We start from the raw sequence: 17,315 nt of genomic DNA on the forward strand, positions 1-17,315 counted from the left end.
GTCCATCTCTACTTTTAATGATCCACTCGTGTTCACACATAGAGTCACAGCCGACTCAACTGTCATCATGTCGCACTGACATCACAGACACGTCACTGACTGAAGGAACCGTGATGAATCAGTAGAAGCTCAGGGAGAAGAGCTGAACACTTTCTCCTCAGTCAGTGTCTGATGTTTGAATCTCTGCTGGATCATGAAACCATCAGACAGACTTCTGTTCTGACCTCCAGTCTGAATACAAGACTCTCTGCTGCTCAGCTCTAAAGCTACAATCCACTTACTGGACCAGAATACAGTCAGAGGGACCAATCAGATTGACCAAGAGTTCAAAGCACGTCACCATGGTCACTGAATTCATCTAAAACTGAACCTGAATTAAAGAATCAGTCATGTGATCAATAGTCTTCATGTAGGAGATCCCAGACTCTCTCTGCTTGAGCTTCTTGAGAAGCGTGGTTCCTTTAAGAACAAGGAACAAGGAACTTTCCTTATGTTGGTTGTTCCTGGAGGTATCTTTAACAGCTGCACTCAGAGGAATGTTATTATCAATGATTACAGATTTTTCCAATTGCTAACACACTAAAATGACATGCAAAGCACAAATATTTAAACTGACACACAGAGATTAAACCTCTTCTCAAGTCTCCAAAACTTTAAACACATTTTCTGCTTTACACACATTTTGGAATTCAAAATGTCACTTTTTACAGTTTTTCTCAATTGCTAAAACACTAAAACCCATTGGCTGAACAAAGTTTGCAGTTGCCTGAACTCATTTAGCTAATTGTGCAGTCTGTTGTCAATACCTTAAACCATTTCAAATCGTAAAACACAATTTGCAGATCTCACTTAGACTTTTCAGCAGAACTCTGAACACATTCTCATTCTCAAAACACATTCTGCACTCTAATGCACATGTCATCCATACTGGTAAACACAAGTGGAAACAATCACACACAAAAAGAGAACACGTCATTGATTAAACACAACCACTCAAAACTGATTTCACTTGTTTCAAATCATGTGACACAACCAATATAAGCCAGTTCAGATTCCCCGTTGCCTCAGAAGGGAAAATATTGCTTGTGATGTCGACAAAGTGCTCTGTCCTGACCCGGCCGAAGACAAGAAGAAGCACATTGATCACGTTTACTACTTTGATTTTTGTATTATATACTGTAGTACAGTGCATTGTAGGCTGCATACTGTACAATAAACAAATTGTCTGGCCCTGAACATTGTGCTTTCCATTTGGTTACAGCACTGACTGATCAATAGATTTTGACTGGTTGCAGGTTCATATCAACAAAGAACAGGAATTACAGAATCACAGGAACAAAGGACGAGTCTGTGAGATGCAGGATACAGTGCTGTAAAAATAGGGGGACAAGGAGGAGGAGGAACAAAAAAAAATGCAAAGAGCAAAGCAGAGTATAATTTCTGATTAATTTTGAGCTGCTATGATAGAACATGTTTTCATTCATCAAAAGACAATGACGGAAAAATCTGTTTTGAGATTAAAAACGTACTTCTCCCTGAGAACTATATGTTTTGAACAACCTGTTTTCTATTTTTTGGTGTATTGTTTACTGACTGCTTGATAGTGTATATCATTCTGATCGCTTTGTTTATGATTTGAGAGCAGTGTTTGGTTTTGAGGCGAAAGTTTCATTTTGCACGAGGAGTCAGAGGTTTTGTAAATAGTGCTTGAAGCTGAGGATTTGTGTTTACAGTTTTTTTCAATTGCTTAAGCACGATTTCGAATAGAGGGCCTGGTTTTTCAAAACACTACACACAATTAGCAGAACACCTCACATCCTTTGCAAAATGAAACACTCTTGTAAAAACTATACACTTCTTTATAAAAATGATATTTTGTTATCATATGAAAACACACACGTTTCATATGACTTAATTCTGTCTGAACCAGTTACACACTGCTGCGCTTAACCTAAAACACTTTTAGCAATTCTACTCCTCAGTTATTTGAGTAATGCAAGTGAAGTACACAGAGAAATTGCAAATATACAATACTAAAAATTCACCAAATACAACACAAGACCAATGCTGAAGAGTGATGAAAATATAAATTTATCTAAATCAGTCAAAATTTCAACAAAAGATGCCCATGCTACAACAGTACTGTGCATAACACCAAAAAAAACAAAAAAAGATACTATAAAAAAAATTATTGGGGGGGGGGGAACTGACAAAAAAAGAAAAGAAAATCCAGCAGGGAAAATATTAGGGATTATCTCTTTGCCGAGCTGGACCAGGCCAGAGAATTTCGTCGACAGGCGATATCTTCAGTAGCAAGACAACGAGGGAAGAACCGCCGTGCATGTCGAATCCATCCTTGAAGGGCTATGGAGTCAATTTGGTCACAGGCCTCCTCCATGGCCTCAATGAGGGGCACTTGAGCCTGGGGCTGCAGATCATACACCTTCCACCGCCACGTTGAGAAGAACTCCTCGATTGGATTGAGAAATGGAGAGTATGGTGGAAGGTATAGCACAGAAAATTGAGGATTGTGCTGAAACCAGTTGTGGACCTGTGCAGAGCGGTGGAATGATACATTGTCCCAGATGACAATGTATTGCATTTGTTGTATTTGGTTCACTGTGAGGATGTTGTGCAGTTGGTCCAGAAATGTCAGAATGTGAGCCATTCTGTGTAATGGCAGCGCAGAGGGTGATGTTACTCCCACGCTGTCCTGGGACGTTGATTATAGCCCTGTGGCCAATGATGTTTCTGCCTCTCCTTCTTGATTTTGTGAGGTTAAACCCTGCCTCATCGATGTAGATAAACTCGTGTGGGATTTCTTCAGCATCCATCTGTAAAACTCTCTGTAATACAGTGAAAGACAAGATTGTGTAGTCTAGCATGGATCTAATACACAGTAAATTTAGCTTGCAGTGTGTAACATCACAGTGCTAAAGTGAACAATACATACCTCCACATATGCATGCCGCAGTTGTTTGACCCTCTCCGAATTCCGCTCAAAAGGCACTCGATACAGTTGTTTCATTTGAAGTAGATTTTTTTTCAGGATGCGTGCCAGTGTTGAGAGAGAGACCTGATGAACATTATTGAAAACGCCATCGTTGCCAATGATGTTGACTTGAATTTCTCTGAGAGTTATTGCATTATTGGCCAGAACCATGTTTATGATTGCTCTTTCTTGTTCTTGTGTGAAAATAGGCCCCCTCCCTCCTCGTCGCTCTCGCCCCTGAATCCTATGTGGAATAGGATCTCACAGGAACCAGTATGAACAGTGCTGATATGGATATGGTACGTACTAAGCAGTTGATTACTTTTGTAGAAAGATTTGTTTTTACCTGTTTTCTTGTCGAAATGTCCTGATCACAGATGCCACTGTATATCTGCTAAGATTTGGCTGAACTCTCAGTCCAGCCTCCCTCAGCGTCAGTCCGTGGTTCACCACATGGTCAACTACAGTTTTTATTGATTGCTTTGATGCAGCAGTCAACTCAAACTCCACATTTTCAAAACAGTTAACACACAGGCCGAAACAGCGGCACTCATGGTCAAAATGACTCATTTTGTTTGCAAAAGGCTCTAACTGTGCCAAAACATTTAAAATATGCAACAAAAGCTAAATTTGCCTTCAAACAACACAACTTGCAAACAAGTGTATGAGCTCTTCCAATCAACCATTACACAGTGGACAACAAAATACAAAATACAGCACTCAGTGCTTATCGGTGCACCATTGCTTGTCATTGTAGCCTATTACTGTCATAGCTTTTATGCCATTTGTTGTCAAATTTACCTTCTTGCAAAGAATTGGATCCAGAATCAGAAATGCTTTGATGCAAATTTTATTGATTCCATTGATTCTTTTGTTCAAACTGTGGCAGAAAACTGAAATACTGTAAATATTAAACAAAATTCATGTATACCAAAATAAAATCTATTAGAGTATAAGAAATTAAGAAAATAAAATAAAATTATCACAGTAAAGTATAACAATCTATTACTGTAGAGTATAAGAAATAGCCACTATTGATACTCAGTCTCTTCTGTCTTGACGATGGGGCCACATGGCCTCACTACATCACATTCATTATCCTCCCTTGCAATGAACCAAGGGAAAAATCTTCTTGCATGCCATCCAACCTTGACTTTCCTCTGCACCTATTTCTCACTCTCATCTGCCTTAGACCTCTTCCATCCATGTTGGCAAAGAACAACACAGCCGCTGCACTTTTTAAGGCCTGCAGACTGATTGCTCATTGAAGATTTGTGTTTAGGAGTGTCAAACAGGTGCTTTAGTGATTTCATACTGATGTAGGTAGTTTCTAATAGTTAGGAACAGATGGTTTCTGTTTGATTACCATAGCTAAAACAATGGAGTTTGGACTGCTTGAATGACATCCGTGTTAACTGTTCTGCAAAAGGGTGGGGACAATGTGTCAATCCAATGAGAAAGGGTTAACACATTTGCAAGAGGTGTCTTGTGCTCTGCTGAGACAGTGATGATGAAAACCGAGTGGATTCCAGTTTGTTTACGCAGGTCAAAGCAATCAATAAAAACTGTAATGTTGCCCGAATTTCATTTGATAAATTTGGTCATCTCCTTCTTAGGGCATGTATTCCTGCTTCCGGTCTTCCTCTGCCTCTGCCTCGTCCTCGTCCTCTACCTCCACCTCGGCCTTGACCTCTGGCATGGCCTCTGCCTTCACCTCCTTCTCCTTCTCTTTGAGTTCCTCCTCTCATTCTTACTCTTCCCCGTCTTGCTCGTTCCATTGTGGTAGAAGACAGGTGAACTCACCTGCTGCCTTTTTGTAGTGCTTGAACCTGATTGTTGTGTCTACAATTAAGCAATCATGTGTTGGTGCACCTGAGTGTTGTGTTTAACCAATTAGATAATGAGTGTGGTCATTTGAAAGTCAGTGCTTTGGAATTTGCAAGGAAGTGACATCATGATATGCATCTGTGTCTAATGTATACTTGTGTGTTTAGTGTTTTGCAATTTACTGTGTGCAGTCATTTGCAAAAAGTGTGAAGCTGACATTGTGCTTATAGTTGTGCTAATCTGGTCTGGAGTTTTGCTCCTTTAGTGTAAGGTTTTTATAATTGTGTACGACTTTTGATTTTAGTGTTTATGCAATCCAAAAAAACTGTAATGTTTTCAGAAAATGGAGCAAGGTTTCAGAAATTGTGTTTCAGCAATTGAGAAAAACTGGAAATGCACTGAACACGGTTCTCTGCATAAAACACAACAATCTGACATAAAGTCACATGTTTGCCATTTCAAAATGACACTACATAAGCTAATTGGCCACTATATGTGCCACCTGGCCAAACAATTGTTACAGTAATTGTTACCACTTCAATCAGGAAGTAAGCACTGAAAAACCACAGGTTTTTACAACAACAATGGAAGACAACAATGGAAGACATTGCAGAGAGAGGAAGAGGAAGAGTGAGAGGTAGAGCTGGTAGAGGAGGTCATGGCCAAAGAAGACAACAACTTTCAAATGAAAGCAGAGCAACCTGAGTTCGACTACAGACGAAAATTAGCTTTTTTGCTAACTCTGGCATATTTACATTTTGAGTGTAAACTGAAAATGTCAATTGATGTGCATTGTCCCTCTTAAATAAACAAACAAATAAATAAATCATGTCATCAAATATGAGCTGACAATGCGAGAGGCTGACAGAGAGTGCAGCCTCTCGCATTGTCGGATTTTCTTTCTGCAATTTTCTTTTTCAGTTTACTGTTTTGTGAGCATATTTTTGTTCAGTCCAACGTAAATATATCTGCTGTGCATATGTTGCACTGACTTGTTTGGTGAAAAATAAAACATTAATTAATGTTTCAGCAGCATGTTTGTGTATCTGCAAATATTTCTGTGCAGGTGAACAATCTGAAGAATGCTCTACAATTTGAACTATTTTAGTATTAATTTTAATAATATGCTATATGTAGTTTTGGTTGCAGTGCTTCATTTTACAGGATATATTTCATATTTTATTTTTTCCATGTGATTTGTTTCATAACTTTCTTCTAATATAAATGTTTCCGTGTTTGTTGGTTCTGGTTCTGTTTTCACTGAGACATATAAGTTCTGATGTCCTTGTTCTCTGTCTCTGTTCAGGCTCCAGAACTCTTCACCTTCATTCATTGATGACACTTCAGCTTCTGTCAACACGTCTTTTACCTTCCTTCAGCTGTGTGTGTGTGTGTGTGTGTGTGTGTGTGTGTGTGTGTGTGTGTGTGTGTGTGTAATGAGGGTGTTCTGGCTCCGTTCAGGGTTCTGGACCGTGTCAGTGAGGGTCACAGCTGGTCAAACCTTAAGTGTAGACGTTAGTGTCAGTGAGCCGTCTACCTGGTAACAGCTGATGAGGTCATGTGACCCTGTGCTGTGTTTTTAGAGCCGCTCTCAGTCCGACTGTGTCAGTGTTTGTGAAGTGAACACAGGAACATGGCTTCATCCTTTCTCAGCTGCTCCCTCCTCTTCATCAGCCTCTGCACAGCAGGTACAGTACCACACACACACTCATCAATACACTCAATATCCTTTATTTAACCAGGTAAAAAACATATCAATACTTTCTGATTTAACAGGTAAAAACTCATCAGTACTCTCTGATCTATACACTCTGATCAATACTCTGATCAATCTGCATTAAGTGACATGAAGCTTCAGTTTCAGAGATTTTACTTTAATCTGATTCTGTTTGTTCTTCAGATGGATTTATGGAAATGAGAGTGATCCATTGTGTGTTTAACTCCTCTGATCTGAACGACATCGAGTACATCAACTCTTGCCTCTACAACAAAGTGGAGCTCTTCAGGTTCAGCAGCAAAGTTGGAGAATATGTCGGATTCACTGAGTACGGAATGAAGGTGGCTGAGAAGTTAAACAAACGTAAGCCACTACTGGCTGTGATGAGAGCTGAGAAGGAGAGATTCTGTAAATGCAACATTGATAGTTTCTACAGAGGTGTTCTGACTCAGTCAGGTGAGTCTGTGTTTTGTAACATCCAACACATGACATCTATAGGAGCCTAAATGGAGTTTTCTTGTTTACAGAATAAGTTCATTAGAAAGAATAAGGATAAAAATATTTACATTATTTACAGTTTTATACACATGGTTTGTTTATAGCGAGGCAATACGTAAATGTTTGGGTTATTTCAACATTTGTGGACAGCTTAAATGATCCTTTATAGTTTATTTGTGGTATTTTATGGTGGACGGATGTATTTTTGTTTTGTGCAGACTGCATCTTTAATGTGTCACTCTGTCGCAAGTGTTTGGTAGACGATGTGATTTTATGGTTGGTCAGGACAAGCAGTGAGTGGAGCCATATACTTTTTTGACCTCTTGCTTTCACTCTTCCTTTTTTCTATCATTACATATATAGGACCCGATATGTATTTTTCCTGCATTCTTGAAGTAAACATTTCCAGTTTACCTACTGGTCTCTGTGGATTCTTTGGATATAGACAAAAGGAGATTGTCAAGAGCGCCAGACTTAGGCTTCATCTAAAACATCATCAACTTATTGATTAACTTATTGATCCATGAACACACAGACTGTAGTCAGTCAGCTGTCAGCTTCACTTCTGATACATTTAAAACTTTCTGTAGAAACATTGTGTTCAGTGGCGCTGCCTGCTGGTCAAACATTGGTACTGCAGCTGCTACTGATAATAATAATAATAATAATAATAATAATGACGACGGTGATGATGATGATGTCACTGTGTTGCAGTTAAGCCGTACGTGGTGTTGACCTCGTCGACGCCCTATGCTGATAAAGGTCGATCGATGTTGGTCTGCAGCGTCTTCGACTTCTACCCCAAACAGATCAAAGTGATCTGGTTCAGAGACGGACAGGAAGTCACCTCTGATGTCACTTCCACTGATGAGCTGGCAGATGGTGATTGGTACTACCAGATCCACTCTCACCTGGAGTACACACCTAGGTGAGTCTACCTCCAGGTACAGTCAGGTCCAGGTTCAGGTTCACCTCATGGTCCAGTCAGAGTGTGTACTGATGTGTTTTTCTTTGTGTTGAAGGTCTGGAGAGAAGATCTCCTGTGTGGTGGAGCATGCCAGCCTGAGAGAACCTCTGGTTACTGACTGGGGTAAATACCTGTCTGTCTCTCACCTGTTTGTCTCTCATCTATCTGTCTCTCACTTGTCTCTCTCTCTACCTGTCTGTCTCTCAGACCCATCCATGCCTGAGTCTGAGATAAGCAAGATCGCCATTGGAGCGTCTGGACTGATCCTGGGTCTGATCTTATCTCTGGCTGGATTCATCTACTACAAGACCAAGTCCCGAGGTCAGACCAGAACTCACACCTCAAACCGGTTCACACCCTCAAACGAGTTCACACCAGGTGGTGGTTGATTATATTGTCTCTTCTTTTCTTGAATCCAGGAAGGATTCTGGTTCCCAGTAACTGATCCTGGTCCTGGTCAAGGTCTTGATCTTGACCCTGATCCTGGTCCTGGTCCTGAAGCAGCTTCATGTGCTGTCAGCGCTGCCCCCTGCTGGAGCTGCTGACCACCTGCTTCTCTGGTGATGTGTCCTCTGATCCTGAGCTGGTCTATACCTGATCCAGGACTGTCCTGTCTCTGTCCTCTTCACTGTCCGGTCTCTGAGGACTGTGGCAGTCCTGGACCAGGTCTAGTCTGGACTGTGCTTCCTCTCTCGGCCTGTGGCTCACTAGCTGTGCTGTCTCAGTCAGATATAACCTGCTGGAATCATTTGGGGCTGGTTAATGGTGATTGTTGGGTTTCTCTGTTTCTACTGAAATTTTCTGATCAATAAACAAACAAAGTCTGTGACTCTGTGGATTCATTGATCACATGTTCACAGACCGGAAGTCTCACCGTGTCTCCACATGTAGCTGTGTGATACAAACACTGGTTTACAGCAGCATCTTTTTACATATTAATTCATTTCTATGAATCATCTGGTCTCAGACTAAACTCTGGTCCAAAAAGTCAGAGCAGCAGGACCATCACACAACATATTGATGTCAGGTCCAGTCCAACAGTCTGTCAGAGACACAATATGCTGCACTCTGATTCTGTCCAGTTTGAATGAACAGTAGTTAAATCAGTGTTTTTGTGAATGGAGTCTGGTGTGTGTGGAGAGAGAGACGCAGCAGACAGCTGAATGTGTGTAGGACCCATAAGATTAAATGTTCTCAGCAGTGACATCATGAAGTACAGAATGAAAAGTGATTCATTTTACACTGTGAGACAAAATGTTTAAATGAAGACGGTGTCAGAAACACACTGATCCTGACGGTCGTCTGCAGAGGACATCCTACAGCAGAAGGTCAGTTCTGCCTGTTGGGACACATTTACATAAAACCTGAGGATGATTGTGTAGCAGAATGGAGCTGCAGTATATTCAGTGTCTGTGGTCCCGTATGTTGGCTCGGTGATTGACAGCCAATCATTGTATGCAGGCAACCTATAAAGACAGTTAGGGGTCCTCTGGTCTCTCCCTCTGTTGCCGAAACCACACCTCATTTTCGGTGCGTCCGATGTCCGGTGCGGCAGGTATGATAGCGGTTGTTTTACTGGTTGTGCCTTCAGCAGTCCATTTGTTAGCATGTTTGAAACTAGCTGTATATGGTCGTGGTGGTGAGATGAAGCTTCATGAAACATTGAAGCTTTCCAGCCAGTTGGTTCTCTCATGGGCCCAAGCTTCATGGTGTTCCAATCACTTCCATGGCCACAGGTGTATAAAAGCAAGCACCTAGACACACAGACTGTTTCTACAAACATTTGTGAAAGAATGGGTCGCTCTCAGGAGCGACGTGAATTCCAGCGTGATACTATGATAGGATACCACCTGTGCAACAAGTCCAGTCATGAAATGTCCTCGCTCCTAAATATTCCACAGTCAACTGTCAGTGGTGTTATAACAAAGTGGAAGATTGGGAATGACAGCAACTCAGCCACAAAGTTGTAGGTCATGTAAAATGACGGAGCAGGGTCAGCGGATGCTGAGGCGCAGAGTGAACAGAGGTTGCCAACTTTCTGCAGAGTCAGTTGTGGGTCACCACCTCTGGTAGTCACTTCATGTCCTTCAGGCTCAGAACAGCCAGATGAAAGTGCGGTGCGCTTTCTGGAAGTTTTTCCTGCATGTGCACTTACATGGGCAATGAGTCGGGCTGAGTTGAAGGGGGCAGATGGGGAGGTGGAGACTACTTTGCCATGTTTACCCAAGTTTTCTTGTCTGTGTCTGAGGTGTCTGCACAGTTACACATTCAGAGCTAATCTTTAATAGTGATAGTTGTTTTCCCTTACTGTGAGGTAAGAGAGATGGCCGATAGGATGTTTACATAGCTAGGGGCCCCGGAGCCATTAAACAGCTCTCTGTGTGTGCATTAACATTTAGCTGGAGGACTGATCCATATGGAGCAATAAAGCTGAATCTATCTCCCATACTAGTTGTTTAGAGCTGACTTAAGATATACATTTCCATATAAGCATGAAGAGACAATCCAGTCCATTTTAGGCTGTAAGTTCCAAGAAGTGACCTCAGCGGAAGTTAGATAATGTACAGGAGGAGGCAGGTTAACTTCTCTTTCTACTATTGGATAGATGGACCCTCAATCCACCAAAGTGACCAACTGGAAGAAGTGGGACGATGCGAGTGATTAGACTTTAAAGAGGCCCGCACAAGTGGAGAAGTGTGGTGGCACTTTGTGGATTTTCCTAGATCGAAGGCAATAGGATTTTCTAATAGAGCGGAGGGCAAAGCATTAAGCAGCACTTTGTCATAAATTTGAGAAACCCAGGTAGCGGCTGTGCCTGGACTGACGCTGGCACTGAGATCTGTTTTCAATTAAGATTGCTCTAACATTCCACCCAGCCTTGCCTCTGCAGAATTCTTTATCAACATATTACACACAGAACCCAGAAACTACATGTCTCAGTGAGCTGCGGAGTGAACAGGGTTGACCCATTCTTGGACGAACTGTTTGGGTCGGTGCTGTCAGCCAGAGAGGTGAAAAATGTTGCCAGCAAATACTTTTTTAAGATGATATTTTGATTAAGAAGTGGGTGCCCCATGGTGAGGATTTTGTTGGGGATCCCATTTTTCAAATTGTAGTAATCCAAGTTTCGTGGTCATGTGTTGAGGCTTGCTCATGATGGGTCAGTGCATTTGGGTGTCTGGAAAACATACTACATGATATTATGCCATTTCTTCTGGCCACGACTGAAAAAAGATGTTTCTCTGCATATTAGAAACTATAGTACTTGTCAGCTAACTGGTAAGTCCAATCAGGTCAGTAAACTAGCAACATCGCAGCCGATTCCAGCCATCAGTCAGTCATTTGAGTACCTGATTATTGATTGTGTGGGGCCACTACTATGTGTGAGGTCTGGATGCCAGCATTAACTGTTATGTGTCAAAGCACCAGATTTCCAGCAGCTTAATCTTTGCATACAATAACGGCAAGGTCTGTGGTTGGCATTCCCAGAGTCAATCAGAGTGACCAGGGATCAAATCTTTCTTCCCACCTGTTGGCCCAAGTGTTAAAACTGACTGACTCTGTGTTCATGTTCACTCACAGTGTGATGCTGCCCTCTACAGGCTGCACACACACACACACACACACACACACACACACACACACACACACACACACACACACACACACACACATTGACTATTCTATAATATTAAATAGACAACTTGATGGTCCAACAGTCTTATCTAACACAAAGATGAAAACACACAATCTAACAAGGTGTGTGGCCTGTGTTTGTGCTGATTAACTCTGCTCTGCTGATTTTGCACACACACACACACACACACGCACACACACACACACACACACACACACACACACACACACACACACACACACACACACACACACACACACACAGAAAACGTACCTTTTGCTCTCCAGCAGCAGAACTGGACTTGACTTAGTTGCAGTTCTTCAGTGAAACCACTGGATGGCAGCGTCTCACATACAATATGTGTATGAATGAGATGATCTGTAAGTCAGAGTTTCCTCTCAGTTTCTGCAGTGACTGTAATTTGTGATATTCAATCTCAGAGAGATTTAACAGCACCACCTTGTGTGTGCGGTTATTTTACAAATTCAGGGTCAGATCGCCTTCAGTGACATGAAGCACTGAATTATATTTATTTGGACAACATGAGGCTGAAATCTCCTTCATGCCTCCTGCTTGTTTGGCACAAATCATTGAGGTATTTATGGTTATAGAATGAATATTCTCCTAGTGAATGGACAAACATGTCCACCTGATTAACACAGTTACAAAGAGATGAATGGGTGTGAAAGTTTGAACTGTGCTGAATTGTTCCTGTGTGAGTCTTTCTAGTGTCTGTTTAGAAAAACCTTTAACATGTTCCCTCTCAGAAGAAGGCAGGTGTTCCTGGTGAAAAAAACAGTCGAGACGAGTCGTTCCACCTGTTTAATTTTCCTCAACATGGCAGCCATTGACAACCAAACTCTCCTTTTCTAACATGAAGCTCTGATACTTTTAATATCTGCAGGATTTAATGAGAAGCGGTCCAGACCGGCTCTGACAGATAAATAGGAAAACTAGATGGAATGTGAGGTTGCGTATTGTGAGTGGTGTTAGTAATTATAGTCTTTTTTGCCAATTTAATTGCAGTGCTGTAATCTAAATGGGTTTACAGAGCAACACTCTAAATTAGCAGTTTTATAATTACCAGTGAACTGCACGCGTCTCGCTGCATCCCCCACTTAATTACTAACAATTTGTCTCTGGAAGAGCTATTGTCAAGCTGCAGTCTAACAAGAAGTGAGTACAACAACAGACTTCCAATTCAATTCAGATGTAAAAAAAATGTAAATCCAAACAACAGCAACATGGACGGCGAGATTTCTGCATTATAAACACGTGATAACAGAGAAGAGATGCAAATTATTGACAATTTGTGTCTCTGCAAAACACAGAGATGTTCAGACTTTATGTTTCTTTATGTTCGATTTCAGGTTACTGAGGCATAAAAACATGTTTCAGCTCAAAATACCTGCTTTTCTGGCCTCAAACACAGATTTGATGATATTATAACAAGGCTGATACAAACAGAACAGCTGATACAATCAGTGCGAGCTGACAAGCTTTACATTTCATCTGCACTCTGAGTTGTTCTGCTGTCAGCTTCCTGTAACTGGTGCTTTGTCGGACGTTTTGTTGCTCTGATTGTTTGTCCCCGTTAATATCAGTGTGGAAGTGAAGATAATCTGAGAGGACGATGCCGAGACCTCCAGTCAAAAATGTGCTTTGCTTGTTACATTATTTAGATGTTGGAGCCTCACTGTGCAGTTTGATACTATCTGATATGTTATTGACATTTATCTGTTATACAGTTTGATTTTTAAATGTTTTATTGTCTTTTTTCCTTTTCCAGTTTTCACCTGCATCAGTCTCAAGTTGTTTTACTGATAACATTTGTAGAGTCAGCTGTAAAGAATGTTGAATTATCTTTAATAAAGTGTGTCGTACCAACAAAGTTCTGTCTGTGTCTGTGACATCACAACTAGTTTAGAAGTCAGATGTGTTGACATACACTGAGAATGGAATGTTCAGATATAGAATATTTTATTTCATTTTAAACTAAAACTAAAATAAACAGTATTTGCTCATCATTGGTTATTTTGATCCCTTTCATGCATGAATTAGTAAAATACAAAATCATATCTTTAAGATATTTTTAGTCTTAAACAAGTGAATCATGTTGCTAACTGTTCTCAATGTGTGTTATTTTAAAGGAGTTGAACACTGAGCATGAACAAAAGTGAAGTAGTAACTATTAAATCCTTTCATTTTGACAAAACCAGACAACGGGTACAAACAATATGTTGTTACTGTATAAGATGTTAGACAAACTGTATCCACATATTTTTCTCTTGCATCTTTTTTATATGATTGAAAATACATCCGTCTGCTCCAGTGGACGGATGTTAAAGGATGTTTTGAACTTACTGGACCAATATTAAGACACAATCTGAAGAAGTTTTACTGCTGCTGTTTTGTTCTTTTAAAACAAAGTAAAGAAGTGGTAAATTAGACCAGAATATTAATTGAAACATGCAAAGAGCAGGATCATTATAGTCAGAATGTGACCTTTGGTGCTTAATGCGGACTGGACAGATTTTAGAAACAAATGAAAAGATTAAAAAGATTAAAAAGAAAGATGTTTTTAAATCTGTATAAAAGTAGGATTTTAACAACACATAGTTTATTCATTCATTTTTTTTTCTGAGAATAAGAGTGTTGTTTCATGACATCTCCTCTTCCCGTATTGAATTTATGATGCAATACCTCAAAATGACAAAGATATAAGAAGATAATGATTAAATAAAGTGTGGACAAAGCTTTAGGGTTCTGCCACCTGGTGGTTGTGACATGATACTTCAAGTTAAATGGTTAAAAATCTAGCTGCTGTAGTGAACACCAAACATGAGAGGGCGGTGAGGGAAAGAGGAAAGGTAAATGTTATTTAAAGAATTAGTCAGGAGGTGATTAAACTTTTGAGGAAAACAACACAAGATGTTAGAGTATGTTGATGTGTTGTAAAACACATCTGGACGGATCTTTAAGATCAGGGAGAGAAAAATCCAAGCATGAGTCGATGTTTCCTGCATGTCTCACCACGCTGACTGCACACTGCTGAATTGATGCTACATGAACGACACATTTCCTCCTGCACTACTATTGGATGTAAATTAGCATGTTAGGAATATTACAGAGCTGCTTTACCTGTTCAACATTAAGAATCCATCCTGTTGCAAACTCAACCAGTAGTGCTGATAATCAGTAAAGAAACTGTCTAATGAATGGGTCACATGACTTATTTGATGTTTTTTTCTGCTTTATTGGAACTGAAGATGTGAAAGCAACAAAAATATCATTTGAATATGCTTGGGGAAATAATTAGCATGTGTGATGTCACCAAGAACAAAATGGCACTAAAGAAGAAGAAAGTATGACAAGATTTTACCCTCCGGTGAACAACAGACCTTTAAATAAAATATATCAACATTCCTGTCAGAATCTGAAATCTGCAGGAGGAACAGCGACTTTCTTCACATTTCTGTCAGTGGAGTTTGTTTTGAAATTATTGGATATTAGTATGTTTTCAACAAGAAGAGAAAATCTGATGGATTGAACAATATTCTCAGAACAAGCTGATTGGTTTTGGAATCTGGTGGAAAAGAAATCTAATGAAATTGAAGATGGAGTTTTTTATTTAAATCAGTAAATGTAAATCGTCTCGACACTGCAGTCGTTCCACAGCTCTCTGAATGTCTTTGTGCATTTCCGTCCCAAATTGATTCGGCACTGAAATTAAATTTGTGTCAAAGTATTTCCAAACAAGACATAGTTTTGCTGGAAATGAGCCACTGAGTGTTAATTAGACAAACACCTCTGCACATGTAGCCGAACAGAAAACGAGCCACAGAGTCGGACTCCATTTTAACTGTGATGACGACCTCATCAGTTCACTGATGGAAAATATTCCAATCAGCCGAGCGGTGTCCGTGCACTGATTAATGTTCTGTTCTGTTCTGTTTCTGATAAACATGTAAAGGACTTTTATTTAAGAGCTGCAGGTGAACTCGGCTCTGGTGAAGTTTGGGCTGAATCTTCTGTCCTCGATTCGTCTGAGTGATTCACTGTTTCTCTGTCAGAAGAGATGCTCTCTCATTTTGCTTGAAATGTGTGTGTTTGTCTGCGTGTGTGTGTTTGTCAGCGTGTGTGTGTGTGTGTGTGTGTGTGCGCCTGCATTATCCTGCTCCGTTGGCAGCACAGCCACAATAGAGCTGACTAATGCAGAAATAGACTGCAGGCTAAGCTTCTTTTTCCAGAAATGTCTCAAAAAGTGAGGAGTGCATCCTGTGGCCTGTTCCTTCTACATCTGTATCTGCCTCTCCACCTCTTCTGCTACAGAAACATACGTACGTCACCGGTTAAAGCACACTAATGGCCTCTTCAGACACAGCTCATTATGTTGATGGTTGAGGGAGGTTAAAGAATCAAGACGGACAGAAAAGGAGACAGACGGAGAGACTGGAGGCTCCATCAGACCTGCATTTATACCTGTTTGTATCTAAATCATTGTTCACTCCAGCAGAATTGCAGTGATCAGTGGATTGTAGGGGTGAAACGTGCACAGAGGTCACGGTTTGGTTCACAACCCGATGAAGGAGCCAATGGATACATTTCTTTTAATTTGTCTTAAACCGACAGTAGTTCCGACAAGACCCTTTAGTTCAGGACTGAGGTAGCAACTGTCTCAGTGTTGGTTTCCTATTTAATAAAAAGAATAACAGGCTGGACACGCTGGCTGTGACTCGTGCTTCTCACATCAAGCGAGGCTGCAGCTGAGCGTCATCTAGAGATTTAAAGTCTCACCTATTTTAAAACACGACATGCGACCGGTCAACAATAAAGATAAAAACGACCTGTAGACATCAAATCGACATCCTAACAGCATCCCACAACAGTTTAATGTCTGTATGTGTAGAATCTGTTGCAGACATGAAGAGAAAACACTCTTCCTTACTTCCTCTCCCTCACACTTTTTCACTCTTTCAACGGGGGTAAAGAAAAATCACGTCATCATATTTATTGATCGTTATCAAAGGCAAACCAGCTGTATGCAGTGGCTAGCTGCACGGCTAACTGAACAAACAAACAGCTAACTGCAGCTCCAGTTAACAGCCCTTCATGGTTCCATATACTGCCCATCTAAAAATACTAAATAAATCAGTAATAAAAAATAAAATAACTTCTTTTTTTCGACATTCACTTGTGTTTTGCACATCCATGGAGCAACACTGACACACCTTCTCATCCTCAACCTAAAGACCAAATAATCCAGAGTTATTATTGTCTGAATATTCCAACATATGATGCAAATATGATGATTTCCATAATGTTACTCTCTTATCATGAGAGTCACACATTTCTTGCCCAATCTCCAGAATAAATGTAACTAAGTATGTTCCTGCAAAACCACATTTACATTTAAAGTTTCTTTATGTTGAATTTTCTGTTTCTCTCGTCACAACTCTGTGTGAACGCTCTGGTGAGATTTGGCACAAACACAACGTGGTTAGAGATAGAAAACATCATGATTTGGCTTAAAATACCTGTTTTTGTTGCCACAATCACAGATGGAGATGGTCTGATTTCCCGCGTCACCACAAAAACATCAGTCCTTAAAAATATCCACTGGTGTGACTCAGACTGTGGCCGGCTATCCATCCATCCACTACCTGATGTGAAAGAT

The 17,315-nt window shown here is 40.5% G+C and overlaps 1 protein-coding gene across 1 annotated transcript; it reads left to right on the forward strand.

The window, feature by feature from the left end:
- The first annotated feature begins 6,437 nt into the window (after nucleotides 1–6,437).
- Nucleotides 6,438–8,830, forward strand: LOC115579635 (rano class II histocompatibility antigen, A beta chain-like). The gene is made up of 7 exons (XM_030413186.1): nucleotides 6,438–6,507; nucleotides 6,720–6,992; nucleotides 7,749–7,962; nucleotides 8,057–8,124; nucleotides 8,209–8,322; nucleotides 8,421–8,451; nucleotides 8,494–8,830. The coding sequence occupies exons 1-6, from the start codon at nucleotides 6,453–6,455 to the stop codon at nucleotides 8,444–8,446; spliced, it is 750 nt and encodes a 249-aa protein (XP_030269046.1). The 5' UTR covers nucleotides 6,438–6,452; the 3' UTR covers nucleotides 8,447–8,451; nucleotides 8,494–8,830.
- Nucleotides 8,831–17,315: the final 8,485 nt, after the last annotated feature.

This window comes from Sparus aurata, chromosome 4, assembly GCF_900880675.1.
Source record: "Sparus aurata chromosome 4, fSpaAur1.1, whole genome shotgun sequence".
NCBI lineage: Eukaryota > Metazoa > Chordata > Actinopteri > Spariformes > Sparidae > Sparus > Sparus aurata.

Bases quoted from the DNA above. Each gene is read 5' to 3' on its own strand.
- LOC115579635 (XM_030413186.1), top strand. From the start codon at position 6,453: ATGGCTTCATCCTTTCTCAGCTGCTCCCTCCTCTTCATCAGCCTCTGC. The intron at 6,993-7,748 runs GTGAGTCTGTGT...ACTGTGTTGCAG, and splicing joins AGGTGTTCTGACTCAGTCAG to TTAAGCCGTACGTGGTGTTG. The intron at 8,323-8,420 runs GTCAGACCAGAA...TCTTGAATCCAG, and splicing joins CTACAAGACCAAGTCCCGAG to GAAGGATTCTGGTTCCCAGT.